Source organism: Dryas octopetala, chromosome 1 (genome assembly GCF_963921425.1).
Source record: "Dryas octopetala chromosome 1, drDryOcto1.1, whole genome shotgun sequence".
In the NCBI taxonomy this organism is placed as follows: Eukaryota; Viridiplantae; Streptophyta; class Magnoliopsida; order Rosales; family Rosaceae; genus Dryas; species Dryas octopetala.
The window spans coordinates 32414728-32430821 of record NC_141366.1 but is presented as its reverse complement, the minus strand read 5'-3'; the positions used below and the strand labels follow the sequence as shown (position 1 = coordinate 32430821).

The 16094-nt window shown below is 35.7% G+C and overlaps 1 protein-coding gene across 1 annotated transcript; it reads left to right on the top strand.

The window, feature by feature from the left end:
- Positions 1 to 7338: 7338 nt before the first annotated feature.
- Positions 7339 to 10731, top strand: LOC147299851 (myb family transcription factor PHL7-like). Its single transcript, XM_086238287.1, is given in 9 exon segments — positions 7339 to 7385; positions 7818 to 8045; positions 8591 to 8667; positions 8819 to 8861; positions 9009 to 9066; positions 9411 to 9480; positions 9951 to 10406; positions 10408 to 10459; positions 10462 to 10731. Coding segments are annotated over 8 exon segments (918 nt in total). The 5' UTR covers positions 7339 to 7385; positions 7818 to 7918; the 3' UTR covers positions 10497 to 10731.
- Positions 10732 to 16094: the final 5363 nt, after the last annotated feature.

Below are 16094 nucleotides of genomic sequence, written 5' to 3'. Positions count from 1 at the left end.
TTTTGTTGTTAAGTTGGGTCTTTTCTTATTATTATCGTTTTGGGTTGAGGAGGTTAGTAATAGTGAGTTAGAGCCAAGAAAAGAGCGGGTCGTTTGTTGTACGCTTATGGCCTTATACTATGACAATGATAAATTGAGAATCAAATGAAATGATACACCAAAAATTCTGAGGTGGACAAGTGGGAACCATTCGAATTTTGTAATAACAAGATATGAGAAAATTCCAAATACATGCGTAGCTCTCAAAATGAGGCAAAGGAAGATGACAAAATTGCCGGAATAATTGTTGTTTAGAGTTTAGACAAGACACGGAATATTATTAACCAGATTCCGTCAAGCCCGGTAATGTATCATGCATAATGCCTTTATTTTTTGAACAATATTTGGGTCACCCCTTGGGTACCTCAAGATCATCCAATCCCTTCAAATTCTGATTTCGGCAATGCCGACGCATGATCGGAACCATTCACTTTTTAGATCACCTATTATAAATCTTCTCTACAAAAAATTAACTTAATCGGAAATCATTTAATTATATAACTGTTGTCGATTAAATAAAAAAAATCAACGGTTTGGTAAAAAAATCACTCTTTAATTGAAAACCATATATTTTTTCTATTTAATTAACAACAGTTATATAATCAAACGATTTTCGATTGATTTGATTTTTGCAGAGATGATCTTTAATATGTTATCTAAAAAGTGAACGGTTCTGATCATACATTGACATTGCCAAAATTAAAATTTGAGGGGGTGGGGTGACCTTGAGGTACCCCCAAGGGGTGACCCAAGTATTGTTCTTATTTTTTGGCCAAAGTTGACTTTTGGTCTTTTTAATTAGAGTTAGGTTTTACTTTGGTTTCTGAAGTTTTAATTGTTATGATTTTAGTTTTGTATTTACAAATTTTTGCAATTTAAGGACACGTTAACACTTTTGTCAATTAATTTATTAAACTAGTTATTGAATTACTAACGGTATGTAAAATACATTATCAAAATCAAAATGGTTTGTAAAGTAATAACCAAAAGTACAACAAATTTGATGATTTGATGAACGATATGCTAAGATGTCCTTGAATTACAACAATTTATAAACTACAAGACCAAAATCATAACAATTGAAACTACAGAGATCAAAAATGAACTTTGACCTTTTTTTTTTTTCTTGCTAGCTATGTATAATGCAAATTTGTTGAATGCTAACTACATTTTTCAATTTGCTTTTTTTTTTTTTTTCTCTTGTTATTTTTATTTATAGTGTAGTTTCATAATTGCAACAATTTATTTTTTATAGATCATATTTTAAAGATCATATCTACAAAAAATCAAATAAGTCGAAAATCTCTTGATTATGTAACCGTTATGAAATAAATAAATAGTTTTTGTAACAATTAGACTATATGTTTATTTAATAACATTTACATGACTAAACGATTTCCGATTTTTTTTATCAGAATTGAATTTGTGAGTTATTATTCCAGGCTTTGAAAAATTTATATGTAATGTTATTTATTATTGCAAATGGCAAATTATTATAATTCCAGTCATTCAAATATTGATGAGCATTTTTCTTCTCTAATCCAATTTGGAGTTTAGGAGTTAGGACCTTGGGTATCTCACGTTCAAGGAATTAAATTTCAAAATTTCGGCGAAATTTCGCCGAAAATTTCATTTTTTTAGGGTGTCGAAATCGAAACACATGTTTAATAATTTTTCGGGAAGATTTTGCAAAAATTTTCGAAATTTCGGTGAAATTTACCGAAATTTATCGAAATTTACCAAAATTTATCGAAATTTTCATATTTTCTATTTTCTCCAACTTCATAAATACCCAAAAATAACTCGAGACTCCAAATAATTCACCGAAAAATTTTACGGACTCGTATTGATGAGTACTAATTTCCTATAACCTCAAAATAGTCAAATTGCTTTCAAAAAAATTATGAAAAATCCTACTTTTATAAGTTAATTCTGAAAAAAATAATAATCGTCAAATTCTTGAATTTTCATTTTCTAAAATTCATTTCTACACAACTAAGCTCTAGAACCACAACCAAAGTTCTAAGTTAGTTAAAATAAATTTAAAGAAATTTCTAATTCCTTTAAACAAACCTTCAAACAAATTTGAAAATTTTAAGTAACAAAATTACCATAAGCCAAAATTTGGGTTGTTACACTTAGTGAAGACAAAGCTTGGCTAGGTAAGAGACACGGGAAAAAAGGAAGGAATGATAAAAAAAAAAAAAAAAGACTGAAGAGAGAGGCACAGGGAAAAAAAGTAAGGAAAGAAAAAAAAAATGAGGGGGGGTTTGGGGCCTTTGGGCAATTGGGCAATTGGAAAGAAGAAAAAAAAGGTTTGAGATTTCTTTTAGTTATTTTAAACCTTAAACTTTAATACATTTCTATATAAAAAAATAATTAAAAGTATCCTAAAGGGCTTAAAATCTAATATTCTAAAAAATATAGAGTATATAGGGTTTAATGTATAGATTATAGAGTATAAAAAGTATTAGGGTATATAGAATATATAGAGCATTAGGGTTTAGATTTTAGTGTATAATTAAATTATACAGTATAAAGAATATACTAATTTTGTTTATTCATTATATTAATTTTATTGAACAGTATTTGCTCCAGCGCGCATTATATTCACCTTATATCACATGAAACCTACTATATAATTTGATTTATTCAATGTTTTTTATCAATTTAGTAGATAATATGTTAAATAAACATATGATAAAGTTTCATTCAAAATTTCCGTACTTTAATAGCAATTTCCGTCATTTCTATTTAATTTCTGTCGAAATTTAAAAATCTTCGAAATTTCCATCGAAATTTATATCGAAATTTCCATCGAAATTTCTTCAAAACTCGAAATTTTATTCCTTGCTCACATTAGCATTTGACTTATGAGTAATTATATTTAAACCCCAAATTTAATTAGGTACTCACCTAATCTAATCCACCTAGCTTTTTTATTTTAGTTTTAAATTTCAATTTTACCCTCTTGAATAATCTAGCCCCTCATATAATATTGGCAGCATCATTGACAAGAGAAGAACTTCTTTGCACCTGTGATACTGATGTGGTATCACAACGCAGAGAGAATGGATGTTTTGGATACCACATCTATGTTGTGATACCACCCTAAATCCTTCTCTCTATGTTGTGATACCACATCAGTATCACAGTACAAGGAAGTTCTTCTCACATTTGACAAATTGATAATTTTAGCAAAAATACTTTAAGTATACCTCTTGTCGTAGTTGAGGATGCCACATTCAGTTTGCTCTAATTAAGAATTCCAAACTTTCTACTTTGCTCAATTAAGGGTTTTCGGTCAAAAATACCAATTTTGAGAGGCCAAAACGTCTTTTTACTTAAAAAATAATTATAGAAAATAAAACTAATTATAACAAATTATTAAAAAATAAAAATAATCATAAAAAGATTTCAAAATTAAACTAAAAGAAACTGAAAAAATATAAAAAATTTGAATTTTAAAAAGTAAAAAAATAAAAACAAGGAAAAATAAAAATTAGGCCGCTTCCTTCCCCCACCAAGCCCTGCCCACCATTTCCCCACCACCTAGCCCTGGCCCTCCCCCTTCTCCCACCCAACCCCACCTCTCTCCTCTCTCTGCCTCACTTTTTCTCTTATCTCTCTCTTTCTCTCTGCCCCCACCCCTTCCCTGTCCGTTCCCCCCCACCCTTCCCCATCCTCATCCCCATCCCTGTCGCACTTTCCCCCACCCAGCCCGCCCGCCCGCCCGCCCCTCTCCTCTCTCTGCCTCACTTTCTCTCTCATATCTCTCTGCCTCTCCTCTCTTTCTCTCTCTCCCCCCAGCCTTTCTTCGCCCCACCCTTCCCTCATCCCCGTCGCAACCCCAACCCATTCTCTTCCCCCCCAACACAGCCCCAACCGTGCGCTTCCCCCACCCAACCCTGACCTACCTCTCCCCCTAAGCCCCAACCTTTTCCCCCCTCCCCGCTAGACTTGGCAAACGAGTCGTGTTTTACAAGTTCAAGTCAAACCCGACACGACCCGATAACGTTCGGGTGGTAAAAACCCCAAATTGAACACGACCTGAAAACTATCGAGTATAACTGACCTGACCCGTTTCATCTGAAAAAAAACCTAATATATTTTTTAAGCAAAAATATAATTATTTTAATAAGATTTCATTAAACAAAAGAAGAAAAGAGAAACAATCGATGGGGAGGAGAGACCGAGAGACACGATGGATAGGAGAAATCGAGAGTGGCATTGCAGAGGAGAGACATGATGGAGAAAAGAAAGATGATCGATAGAGAGGGAGAGAGAGAGAGAGAGAGAGAGAGAGAGAGAGAGAGAGAGAGAGAGAGAGAGAGAGAGAGAGAGAGAGAGAGAGAGAGAGAGAAAGAGGTGGAGGCGCAGTTTTGGTTTTGGAAGTGAAATGAAACTCAGTTTTTATTAGGTTAGGGTATGGATGTGTGAATGTGATTACATGTGGTAGGGTGTAGGATATGGTCTTAACGTAATTACTAAAATGCCCTTCCCTTAACAGGTGAAACGGGTAACTGCGAATTAACCTAACCTGACCCGTTATCTTAACGGATGACACTGATATCAACTCGACCCTATAACCTCGAACCCAAACTCGTAAATTTTCATGTCGTGTCGTGTTATCGGGTCGTGTGTGTTTTTGTCAGGTCTACTCCCCGCCCTACTATCCCCCATCCTCGTTGCAATCCCCAACCAATTTTGTTTTGTTTAATTATTTTTCATTTTATTTATATATTTTTTATAATTTTTTACGTAAAGAGACATTTTTGCCTCTCAAAATTGGTATTTTTTTGACCGAAAATATTTAATTGAGCAAAAAAGAAAGTTTGAGATCCTTAATTTGAACAAAGTGAATGTCGCATCTCAACTGCGACAATGAGTATGGTATGAGTTCTTTTGCTAAAATTATCCTTTTGACAAATACTCATATTGAAAATAACTAGTGAAGATATTAAGACCCACAATAGGCTTAATTATTGATTTATCATAAAAAACTGTAACTCGTTCTCATATTGTCACTTGAAAGATTTTTTGTCCCAGATTACCACCTGTAACTTACATGTGTATCCTATTTTACCTTATTCCGTAAAAAATTTCGTTAAAAATGCTGACTTGGCCATTAATGCTGATGTGGCGCACTAGAAGTGCGTCACTGTCACATCTTTGTTTTTATTTTTGGATTTTTTTATTTTCCTATTTTATAAACTTTGAAAATTAATTAAAAATAGCTATGAACTCAGAAAAATATACGGAAAATTCCTACGGACTCGTCTTGACTAGTACTAATTTACTATGAGGTCAAAAATACCAATTTTCCCTTTAAAAAATTTCAGAAAATTTAGGAAGTCCAAATTTATTTCTAGAAAATTAAAATAAATTTCCCTCTATTAAATAAATTCTAGAATTTTCATAAACTCTCGGACGAATTTTCAAAAATATTTTAGAAATTACCAAAAATCTGTTTTAGAGAATTATTTTGAGACTTTATAGAAATTTTAGAATTTTTATAGAATTTATTTTATAGAGGGAAATTTGTTTTCCTCTAAGACCGAGAGGTCTTTTGGGTAGTAAGTGTTCATGAGAAAGGTATTGTTAGTTTTTTGAAGACTAAAGGTGCATACCTCATATTTTTTGGAGTTCAGGAGATTATCATATGAATTTTCAAAGAATCTAAAGTATTTTAATTTTCTAGAAATAAATTTGGACTTCCCAAATTTTATTAAAATTTTTAGAGGGAAAATTGGTATTTTGACCCCATAATAAATTAGTTCTAGTCAAGACGAGTCCGTAGGAATTTTTCATATATTTTTCTGAGTTCGGAGCTATTTTTAATTAATTTTCAAAGTTTATAAAAAAAAAATATAAGAAAAAATGTGACACATGGCGCACATTCAGCGCGCCACGTCAGCAATAACGGTCAAGTCAACATTTTTAATTGAATTGTTGACAGAACAAGATAAAATGAGACACAGATGTAAGTTATAGCTGGTGATTTAGGACAAAAACATTTTCAGGTGGCAATATAAGAATGAGTTACAATTTTGGATGGTAAATTAATAATTAAGCCCCACAATATTAAACACATTATATTATACCTATATATTATTATTATAGAATTGAGTATACTTTATAAACGCGAATAGAGAATTCAAATGGGTGGAACACTGGAACTTGAGCTGAAGTAAAATTTGGTTAATTCTGAGCTCGCACTTTTTGTAGCAGCCACAAAATAGAGAAAAAAAGTAGGGAGTAAAAAAAAGAAATATAAAATAGGAGGGAGGAAGGGGTTGATTTTCATGCTTTGTTTGGTTCTTGGGTTCTTCCCCCGAGGGTGGATAGTGGTTTCAACTTTCAAGTCTACTTTTTCTAAGCTGTTTTTAATACTGCCTGGTGCAACCACTAGTACTTCTGGAATCTCTAGCTCCTCATTCCAAGACTTAAGGACTCTATCCATCTATCTCAGAAACAGAGAGAGAGAGAGAGAGAGAGTCATTTCTCCAAAACTCATACCTCCTTTCTGAATTCTTATTGTTATTACTACTAATCAACAAAGAGAGAGAGAAAAAGAGAGAGGGAGAGAGAGCAAAGTTCCCAAATTGGAGGGCGGTTTGAATTTGAGAGAGAGAGATCTGCCATCTGAGTTGGGTACGTCTCTTTTCCTCTTTCCTTTGCTTATCTAACTTCTCCTTCTGTGTCTTTGATAAAGATGAACCTAAACACACTTTTTGACCTACTTGCTTCTTCTTCTTCCTAAATTGATCTTAACAATATGATTCTGCGTCAACTTAGCTTGTTTCCTTATGAAACCCTAATTTATTTCCGATTGGTCGATGAAGCTATTGAATTAGGTTATTGCTTAAATAATGGGAAAACATCAATTACCAACCTTATTGGGGATCGTAAAATCACCTTAACTTTGTCTCTGTGGCAAGTATGCAACTTGATTTTCTCCTAAATAACAGACTCACTGTATATGTATGATATGTTTTTTATTCAATAAATCCACCAAATTCTCTGCATACACTAACACATTTGTCTTAATGCGCACATATCATTGACGGGTTTAGCTTCAACCTGACCCAGGTGCCCCTTCTGCAGAGTACTAAATTTTGTCCAAATTTTTTCATTTTATACTCGTTAACTTGTGCTCTTTTGAAAGATAAAAGCAATACTTGTGATGGAATGTTTTAGTCATTAGAAATGGATAGGTATAAGTTTATAACACCAAGCTGGTTGGTTCTGTTTTTACAGGCTGATATCAAGTGTAACTGTTTATTTCTTACTAAACTATCTTACTAAACTAGATAAAGAGTCATGAGGAATATCTATCTAATAAGGTAAATAATAACTCCTTTTAAGATTTTCAAGCTACTAAATCTATCAGGTTCTGATTAATAGAATTGAATTAAAAACTGTCAATTTTATGCCCATGGAGTACCATAATTGGTTTGGATCACTTTGATCAATTGCGTTACAAACTCTGTTGTGTGGTAAAATTCTGTAATTGTACAAAAAGAATTGTGGGGTTTCTGGTATGGTAAAAGTCTGCCTCTGACATACTTACCCAGAGACTAAGAACTAAAGGTGCCTGATCTGAAGAACTACATGTTTGCTTTTTAAAATATCCCCATTTTGAGTTACAATTTTTTATTTCCTCTGATTGATATGGTAGATAAGATTGTAGTTATAATGAGTCTTGAAGTTTTGTTTTTATTTTATTTTATGCTATTATGTATTATGTTTATGGATTTCTGGTTTTTTGTTTATAGATAAATGACAAACGTATCAACCAAAGGGTGCTCCTAGTTCAGGCTTAGTCCACAACAACTCATTAGTTCATGGTCAACATTTAGACTGTGGGACCAACACGATGGACCCTGGCAATGGAGGGAACAGTCTGAACAACTCTAACCTCGCCTCAAAACAGCGGTTACGTTGGACGCACGAGCTTCATGAACGCTTTGTCGATGCTGTGGCACAGCTTGGTGGGCCAGATCGTGAGTCACCTTAACTTCTGTCGGGTTAACTGGCATTTGTTTTTTTTGTTGGTTGAGTTGTGGCATTTATCATGTGCAGCAAATTTATAGTAAATCAGTGGAAGGTTATATATGTGAATGAAATATTGAAATCTTGACCCCTTTTTTGTTACTAAGGTGTATGAAATCTTGACTTGACTATATATGTGTGTTTCCACAGATTCTTACACTAAGATGGAATCAACTACTTTCCATACTTCTGATAACCTCTCTCTCTCTCTCTCTCTCTCTCTCTCTCTCTCTCTCAAATATGTTTAAGAACTTGTTTGAGATCAGAAAATGATGTATTGCATGGCCAAAGATCTAGGTTCCTCTTTCACAAATATGATTAAGAACTTGATAGAGATCAGAAATGATGTATTGCATGGCCAAAGATCTAGGTTAAAAGCTTTATGTTTCTGCTTAAGGAAATTCTAAATTCAATGGAGATATCCTTCAACGTCTACGTATGATATTCTGTGTACTTTGGAAATGTTATATTTTATTTCTTCTTAATCTTTTTCTAGGTGCAACACCCAAAGGTGTTTTGAGAGTGATGGGTGTACAAGGTTTAACCATATACCATGTAAAAAGTCATTTACAGGTATGTAAAAGTTCATTCTGTCCAATGCTTAACTTTTCCTTTTTTTCTGTTTTCTATTTTCTTTTTATTTTTGGTGGGTGTGAGATTGGGTGAGGCAACATTTCTTTTCTCACTGGTGTTTCAATTAATGCCACTTGTGTGATGTACTCAGAAATATCGACTTGCAAAATATCTACCCGACTCCACATCTGACGGTAGGTTTCCCTGATTCCAATTTTTGTTATTTATTCATATAATTATGCACTAAACAGGTTCTCTGTAGTGATAAAGGCATATCAAAGATGTATTATTATAGGAACCTTCATTATCGTTTCTTGATTCTCTTCAAATGTTAATGCAAGGACAAAAAGCTGACAAGAAAGAACCGGGGGATGTGCTTTCCAATTTGGATGGTTCATCGTAAGTAGAGCTGCCTATTATGCTGAGTATTTCTTTCTGTTATCAGTAGAGAAATGGGCTATGTCAATTGGAATCCTGTATGGAAAGTTTAAAATTGAAGAATTCATATTCACTGCACAAGTTGTATGCACACATGCAGTATGTGGCTAACCATTGATAGGCTTCTGTGTTCTTGAATACATTAATTGTTTCCTTCTGTCTGATAGTCTCAAAAAGCATGGAGAATATATAAAACATAGAATAAGGAATTATTATTGCTGTATGTGAAGACCATCAGTTTGTATATAATTGACTTATCAGTTGGCTGATTGATGTGAGAAAGTACGTACTCTTTCTGATTGCAGTGGGATGCAAATTACAGAAGCACTCAAGCTGCAGATGGAGGTGCAGAAGCGACTGCATGAGCAACTAGAGGCATGTTTTCTCTACAAAATTTAGCTTCCCATAAATTAGTAGTATATTGTCACCAGGTTTTCCTTTTGTTAACATCACATTTGTCATCCACTTAAGTGAGGAAAATCTAGATATTGCGTTTCTTTGCTTTGCTACAAAGCCTCATTTCACTTAAAGTATCTTTAGGATTCATGTCTGCCACTCATAAAGTTTCCAAATAAGCTATGATTAATCATGCATGGTCACCTACTTAAAGCAATGTATCCTCTCAACATTTATGTTGATAGTGTTAGAAAACCTTTAGCAAGATGTTCTCTGAAGATACCAAGTAATTGGGAAGGAAAATAATGAGAGATCAGTTACAACTACCCCACCCACTACCATACTAACGGAAATTGCTGCATATACATAAGGAGGAAGTCTTGTTTGTTGGTCCAGCATGGTATTATGAGCTGAACTCACCAAGCTGACAGTTTCATAATGCACAACAGGTACAGAGACAGCTACAGTTACGGATAGAAGCACAAGGTAAATACTTGAAGAAAATTATTGAAGAGCAACAACGGCTTAGTGGAGTTTTTTCGGAAGAACCTGGCTCTGGGCACTCAGCCCGTGTATCAGGTGATAATTGCCCAGAATCTGACAACAAGACTGATCCAGCAACCCCTGCCCCGACCTCCGAGTGCCCCCTCCTAGACAAGACTGCCAAGGAACGCGCGCCAGCAAAGAGCCTTTCCATTGATGAATCGTTCTCATCTCGTCATGAACCCTTGACTCCAGATTCTGGTTGTCAAGTGGGTTCTCCAGCTGAGAGCCCAAAAGCAGAGAGGTCAACGAAGAAGCAACGGGTTAGCATGGGTGAAGCATTTGGTAATCCAGAAATGGTGCTTTCGCACCAGATATTGGAATCGAGCTTAAACTCTTCTTACCAGCAAGCACACACAAATTTTCCTGCCTAGGAGCCAGTTTGATCCCTCATCCAGGATTTCAGTCATGAATGAAATCCATTGGTAAAAGTTGATGGCAGTGACATGTAGTTTGGTGTTCTGAGCAGCATATGCACTGTAGGACTTTCATTTTGCGTTGTATGAGTTTCTTGGGAGGTGTGCCTCCAAGCAGGTGAAAGAATGTTGCTACTTACAGGTGTTCTGCATTAATTAGGTTCCAGCTTCAAACACGTCTGAAGAACTTTGGCCTTGTATAAATTGAGAGAATTATTGTGAACAAGGGTAGGAATTAGTACTGCAATATCATTATCGTTGAGCTTGTCCACTGGTGTGCCCCATTGCCTGTGGAGGTCCAGATGGTCAAGTACCATCTGGCCATATTTCTTTGGAGTTTAGACTTTCTGATGGCACTGCAGCAAGTACCATCAGTTGTCGCTTGTCATAATAAAGAAAAAAGCAAAAAGTACAATCAGGTGCATGAATATCGGAGCCAAGAGTCGCCTAGGTTCAAATGTACTGAATGCATGGTTTGGGTCTTCCTAATGTTTCAAGGCAGTATTGTACAAAGGCTCGATTTATTATCAGAGCAGGCACAGGTAACATATGCCCTGAAATCGGTTGCAATTCCATAGATTTCAACCATTTATGCATGTGGGTTTTAGATGGATCCCTTTTTAGTCCTTGTGAATCCTCAAACATTAACAGTTGAGATCTCTGTATTGTAGGACGCGTAAGAATCTTAATTATAGATATTGTGATCCTGCAAATACATTTCTAAGCTAAGCATAATGCTTCTTATAAGCATGAGATACACAAGCATATGACATTTGAACCTTACGATTGCCAAACAACTTATCTAATATCTCAAAACTCAATGCTTATGTATCTGAAATACACATAGGCCAGAGAGCCTAAATTTCAATATCAGACCGTGAAAGTCCTAAAGTTCTGCAAGGATGTTGTTCGAAGGGTAATTTAATTAAACTAAGTTTTTTTGATCCCCTAGCCTAAAAATTTACTTTAATAGCTCTTTTGTATTTTATGTGACCAAAATACCCCTATATATATAGGGAGGTTCTATTGTAGGATCTTACATTTAACACTAAATATAGATCCCTCATGAGGCCCACTCCTACGTAGTTTTTCAATAATCTAAACTGTTTTTTTTTTAGACCTTTATTCATAGATCATCTTTTCAAAAAATTAGTCAAATTGAAAATTATTTACCTATCTAACCTTGATCAAACAAATAGACGGTTTTAAATTAAAATTTTGGTTCGTCTATTTGTTTGATCAAAGTTAGATAGTCAAATATGGCAAAAAAAAAAGTTAGATAATCAAATGATTTCCGATTTGGCTAATATTTTGCAAGAATGATTTATGAATAAAGGTCTAAAAAATAGACGGTTCGGATTGTTGAAAATATATGGGAGTGGGCCCCACGAGGTATCCTACAAATAATTTTATTGGGAAAAATTTACAAACATGACACATACTTTGATGGTTGTTTCATTTCAAGACATTAATTTTTATTCGTGTTAATGAATGATACATACTTTTATTTTGTGTCAAGTAAGGACCCCGTTTTATCTCAATTTTAGCCCGACATTGGACCCATCAAAACTCCACCAAATTTAGCAAACTTATATTTGGTTTAAAGTTATGCATCTCCTCTTTACAACCATATAAAGATCACTCAAATCAGACATCTACAACTCCAGATAATTGGCCCAAAAGTTGGGTACCCGAAATTGTCCAGTTAGATCTTTGGGAAAAAATTTGGAAAATCAGACGGTTTTGGGTACCCTACTTTGGGGCCGATTATTTGGAGTTGTAGAGATCCGATTTGGGTGATCTTTATATGGTTGTAAAGAGAAGATGTATATCTTTTCTGAATTTGATGGAGTTTTGATGGGTCCAACGTCGGGCTAAAGTTGAAAAAAAAAACATGGTCCTTAATTGACACAAAATGAAAATATGCGTCCTTCATCAACACAAAGCAAAATTAATGTCATGAAATGAAACAACCATCAAAGTATGTGTCATGTTTGTAAATTTTTTCCTAATTTTATTTGTAAAATTCCACAATGGAGCCTCCATGTATATATATATATATATATATATATAGAAAAATGCTCTAAAACTAACTAGTTAGCAAATTAATACGAAACTAACAATGCTTTTGGGACCACCACATAACTAATCTCATAATCCGAACCGTCAATTATTTAGGTCATACTTCAAAGATTATCATTACAGAAAATTAACTAAATCGAAAATCATTTAGTCATCTAATTGAGATCAAATAAATAGACGATCAGTGTTTTCGATAAAAGCATATAAATAATTATTGTTATAATCAAATGACTAAATGATTTTCAATTTTGAAGATTTTTTTACATGAATGATCTTTGAAGTATGATCCAAAAATTAAACGGTTCAGATTTTGTGATTATATTGTGCGGTAGGCCCAATATAGTGGTTAATTTTGTATTAACTTACTAAGTAGTTAATTTTAGAGCATTCTCATATAAATATATATATATATATATATACTTTATAGGACGAAAATTTCACCGACAGACCAAAAAGTTCACATCTCTCTTTTTCCCTCCCTCCCTCTCTCCCTCGCGATGACTCTTTGATGAACAAAAACCAGATCTATAGCTTTGCCCAAAAACAAAACAAAAGCTATTATAGCTCATCAAATATTATGCCCAAAAGAAACTAAAAGAAAAAGAATAAATATGGTTTGCCCAAAAATTAAATTTCCTATATCTCTTTGATGAAAAAAAACCAGATCTATAGCTTTGCCTAAAAACCATCGCCATCGCGAGCAGATATGGTATTTGATGAACAAAAACCAGATCCATTATTTTTTTCTTTTAACTTGTTGGGTGTTATCTATATATTCTAGATCTGATCCCTCCCTCAATTTTGTCAATGGCCTCCCCCGATCTCTTAAAACCAGATCTGTATTCAATAGAGAAGAAGAAGAAGATGCAAAAATTGCAGATGTGTAATTTTCGGTGAACATAGTGGTGGAATTCGGTCGTGGATTTTTAGTGGACAGTGTAGTCGTCGACCAAAAATTCAACGGTGTCGACCACAAATTCGACAACAGTCAGATCTGAGTTTCTGGGGTGGGAGAGAAAGAACATCAGATCTGATCTCTGTGGGTGGAGTAAAAAATTGTGAAAACAACAACAAAAATCAAACAAAAGCCTGACTGTTGATGACGATGATGGTTTAAATTTTCAAAGAAAAAAAACAACTTTCTTTTACCTTTTTTGATTTGGGTTTGGAATGGATTGGGTTTAGAGGATAATCAAACTCAAAACTATATATTTATGAAAGCAGTTGCAGCACTTATAAACGTGTTGATGCTTTGCAATTTTTCACATCTGCCATTAACAAGTCAAGATCTATGACTTTTGTTTTAACGTGTTGATCTTGGATCAAAACCACAATTTTTCACAATTTTCCACAATTTTCCACATCTGCCATCAACGTGTTGATCTTGGATCTTGGTTGGGTCTTATTCTTAGCTTGGATCTTCATTTGTGGCATAACTGGAAATTGTTTAATGGCTGAAGAGAAGACACGATGAGAGAAAGAAGAAAGAGATAAATCAAAATGCTATAATAACAAAAGGATTTAGGTTTTTATATGAAAAGCGTTATGAACATTTCACACAAGAAAGTTATAGAAAAGTAAATTTTTGAGCTAGAGGATCAAAAAAGCTTGAGTTTGATTAAACAAAGCTATTTAATTAAAGAGTGCTGTTATTTGCACACTTTGTTTTGTCTTTTTTCACACTATTTTTTTGCTTTTTTTCACTTTTCCTCACTTCACACTCTCATTCTCCTCCCATAATTGAAAATTTGAAATTTCTCATATACACATCTCTCACAATTATTATAATATCCATATTTTATCCATTTCACATTAAAAAAAAACACACCCAGCTCCTCAACCTCCATCACTGCCACCTTCCCCCCTTCACCCGACCCACCCAGCCCCCCCCCTCTCTCTCTCTCTCTATCTATCTATCTCTCTCTCTCTCTCTCTCTCTCTCTCTCTCTCCTTGTCTCTCTCTCCTTCCTTCTCCCCTCCGAACATCCACTTAAAAAAAAAAATTTTTACAGGTTCTGGGGGGTGCGGGCAGCTGGCCGGTAAGGGGAGTTCTGGGGAGTGATGGCCAGCCTCTGAGGAATATTTTCCGACCGGTGGGGTGACTGGTGGTGGCTGGAGGAGGGAGTAGTGGTGTTGGGATGCTGTGCGCGCATGGAGTCGCGCTAGCGGTGGAGGCTGGGTTGAGGGAGTAGGGGAAGAGAGAGTGAGCTTTTGGGGTGTTCTCGCCGCCTAGTTCTCCGGCGAACCTGCCGGACTGAGAGTTTTAGAGAGAGAGTGACGGGCTGGGGTTGGGTTTCGAGGAGAGAGAAAGAGGAGGGGATGAGGGTGGGTGGTCGACGGGGTAAGAGAGGGAAGGAGAGAGAGAGGGGGGCGGAGTGGTCGGCAGGTGGTTCTGTCGAGCTTTGTTTAGAGCGGGGGTTCTGTGTGACGGGGAGAAAGAGGTAAGGAGAGATGGGTAGAAAGAGGGAACTAGGGAAGGAGAGATAAAGGCCAGAATGAGGTTTTAGGTAATTTTGTTTTAGGTGTTATTTTGTCATTTTATAAAGAGTGCTGCTATTTGCACTTTTTTTTTTTTTTCTTTTTATACACCTTTTTTTTCCTACACACCTCATACACTCACCTTAAATTCAAAACCTCTCAACCCATTACCAAAATATCCTCATTTCATTACATACCCACACACTCCATCTCTCTCTCTCCCTCTCTCTCTCTGTCAACGCACACCGCGCGCAGCACCACCCTCCCCGCACCAATCTCCTCTCCTTTTCCTTCTCCTTCTTTCTCTCCTCTTTTCTTCACCCTCTCCTCCTCTATCTCTCCTCCCCGCGCGCACCACCATGCCAAGCTCGCGCAGCCAAGAAGCCCCAACGGTCGACCACGCCGCCGACGCAAATGAGTTCATGCCTGACCAGCTCTGCCCAGCTCGCACGACCACGCCGCTGTGCCAGCCAAGAGGATGAGCTTCGTAGACCGTTCGGCAGTCATCCGTCGAAACCGATGGGTTCGTTCGGCAGTCATCTACCGAAGCCGTTAGTTTCGTTCGGTGGCTATCTACCGAACCAGTTGCAGCGACAGAGAAAGGGAGGGAGGAGAGAAGGGAGAGAGGAGAGAGGGAATGAGACAGAAAGAGAAGGGAGTGAAGGAGACAAAAAGAGGAGAGGGAGGGAACAAGCTCGCCAAGTGCAGTTTGCATCATTACAACACTAAATTGGACAAGGCCATGGCCAGAGCAGGTTATTCAAGTATTCTTTGTTGCTACCAAATGCATTTGGTTGCTTCATTTTCTTGCATTTTCATTCAATACACCATTGGGAATTTTGAGGGTGGAAGAGAATAGGAGCTTTTATCCACATTACATGGAAGACATGTTAATGTATAGGCAGAGATTACTGTGATGTTAAGTACATTTTCAAGACAGGGTTTTAAGGTGTAAGGTTCTTTGCAGGAACAAGTCTGTAGGTTAAGTAAATTTGCACCTTTTTTTTATCGATGGGGTCCTATGGGTTATCTTCTCAAAGAGAAGTATGTAATTGTGATGTTTCTATTAATTGT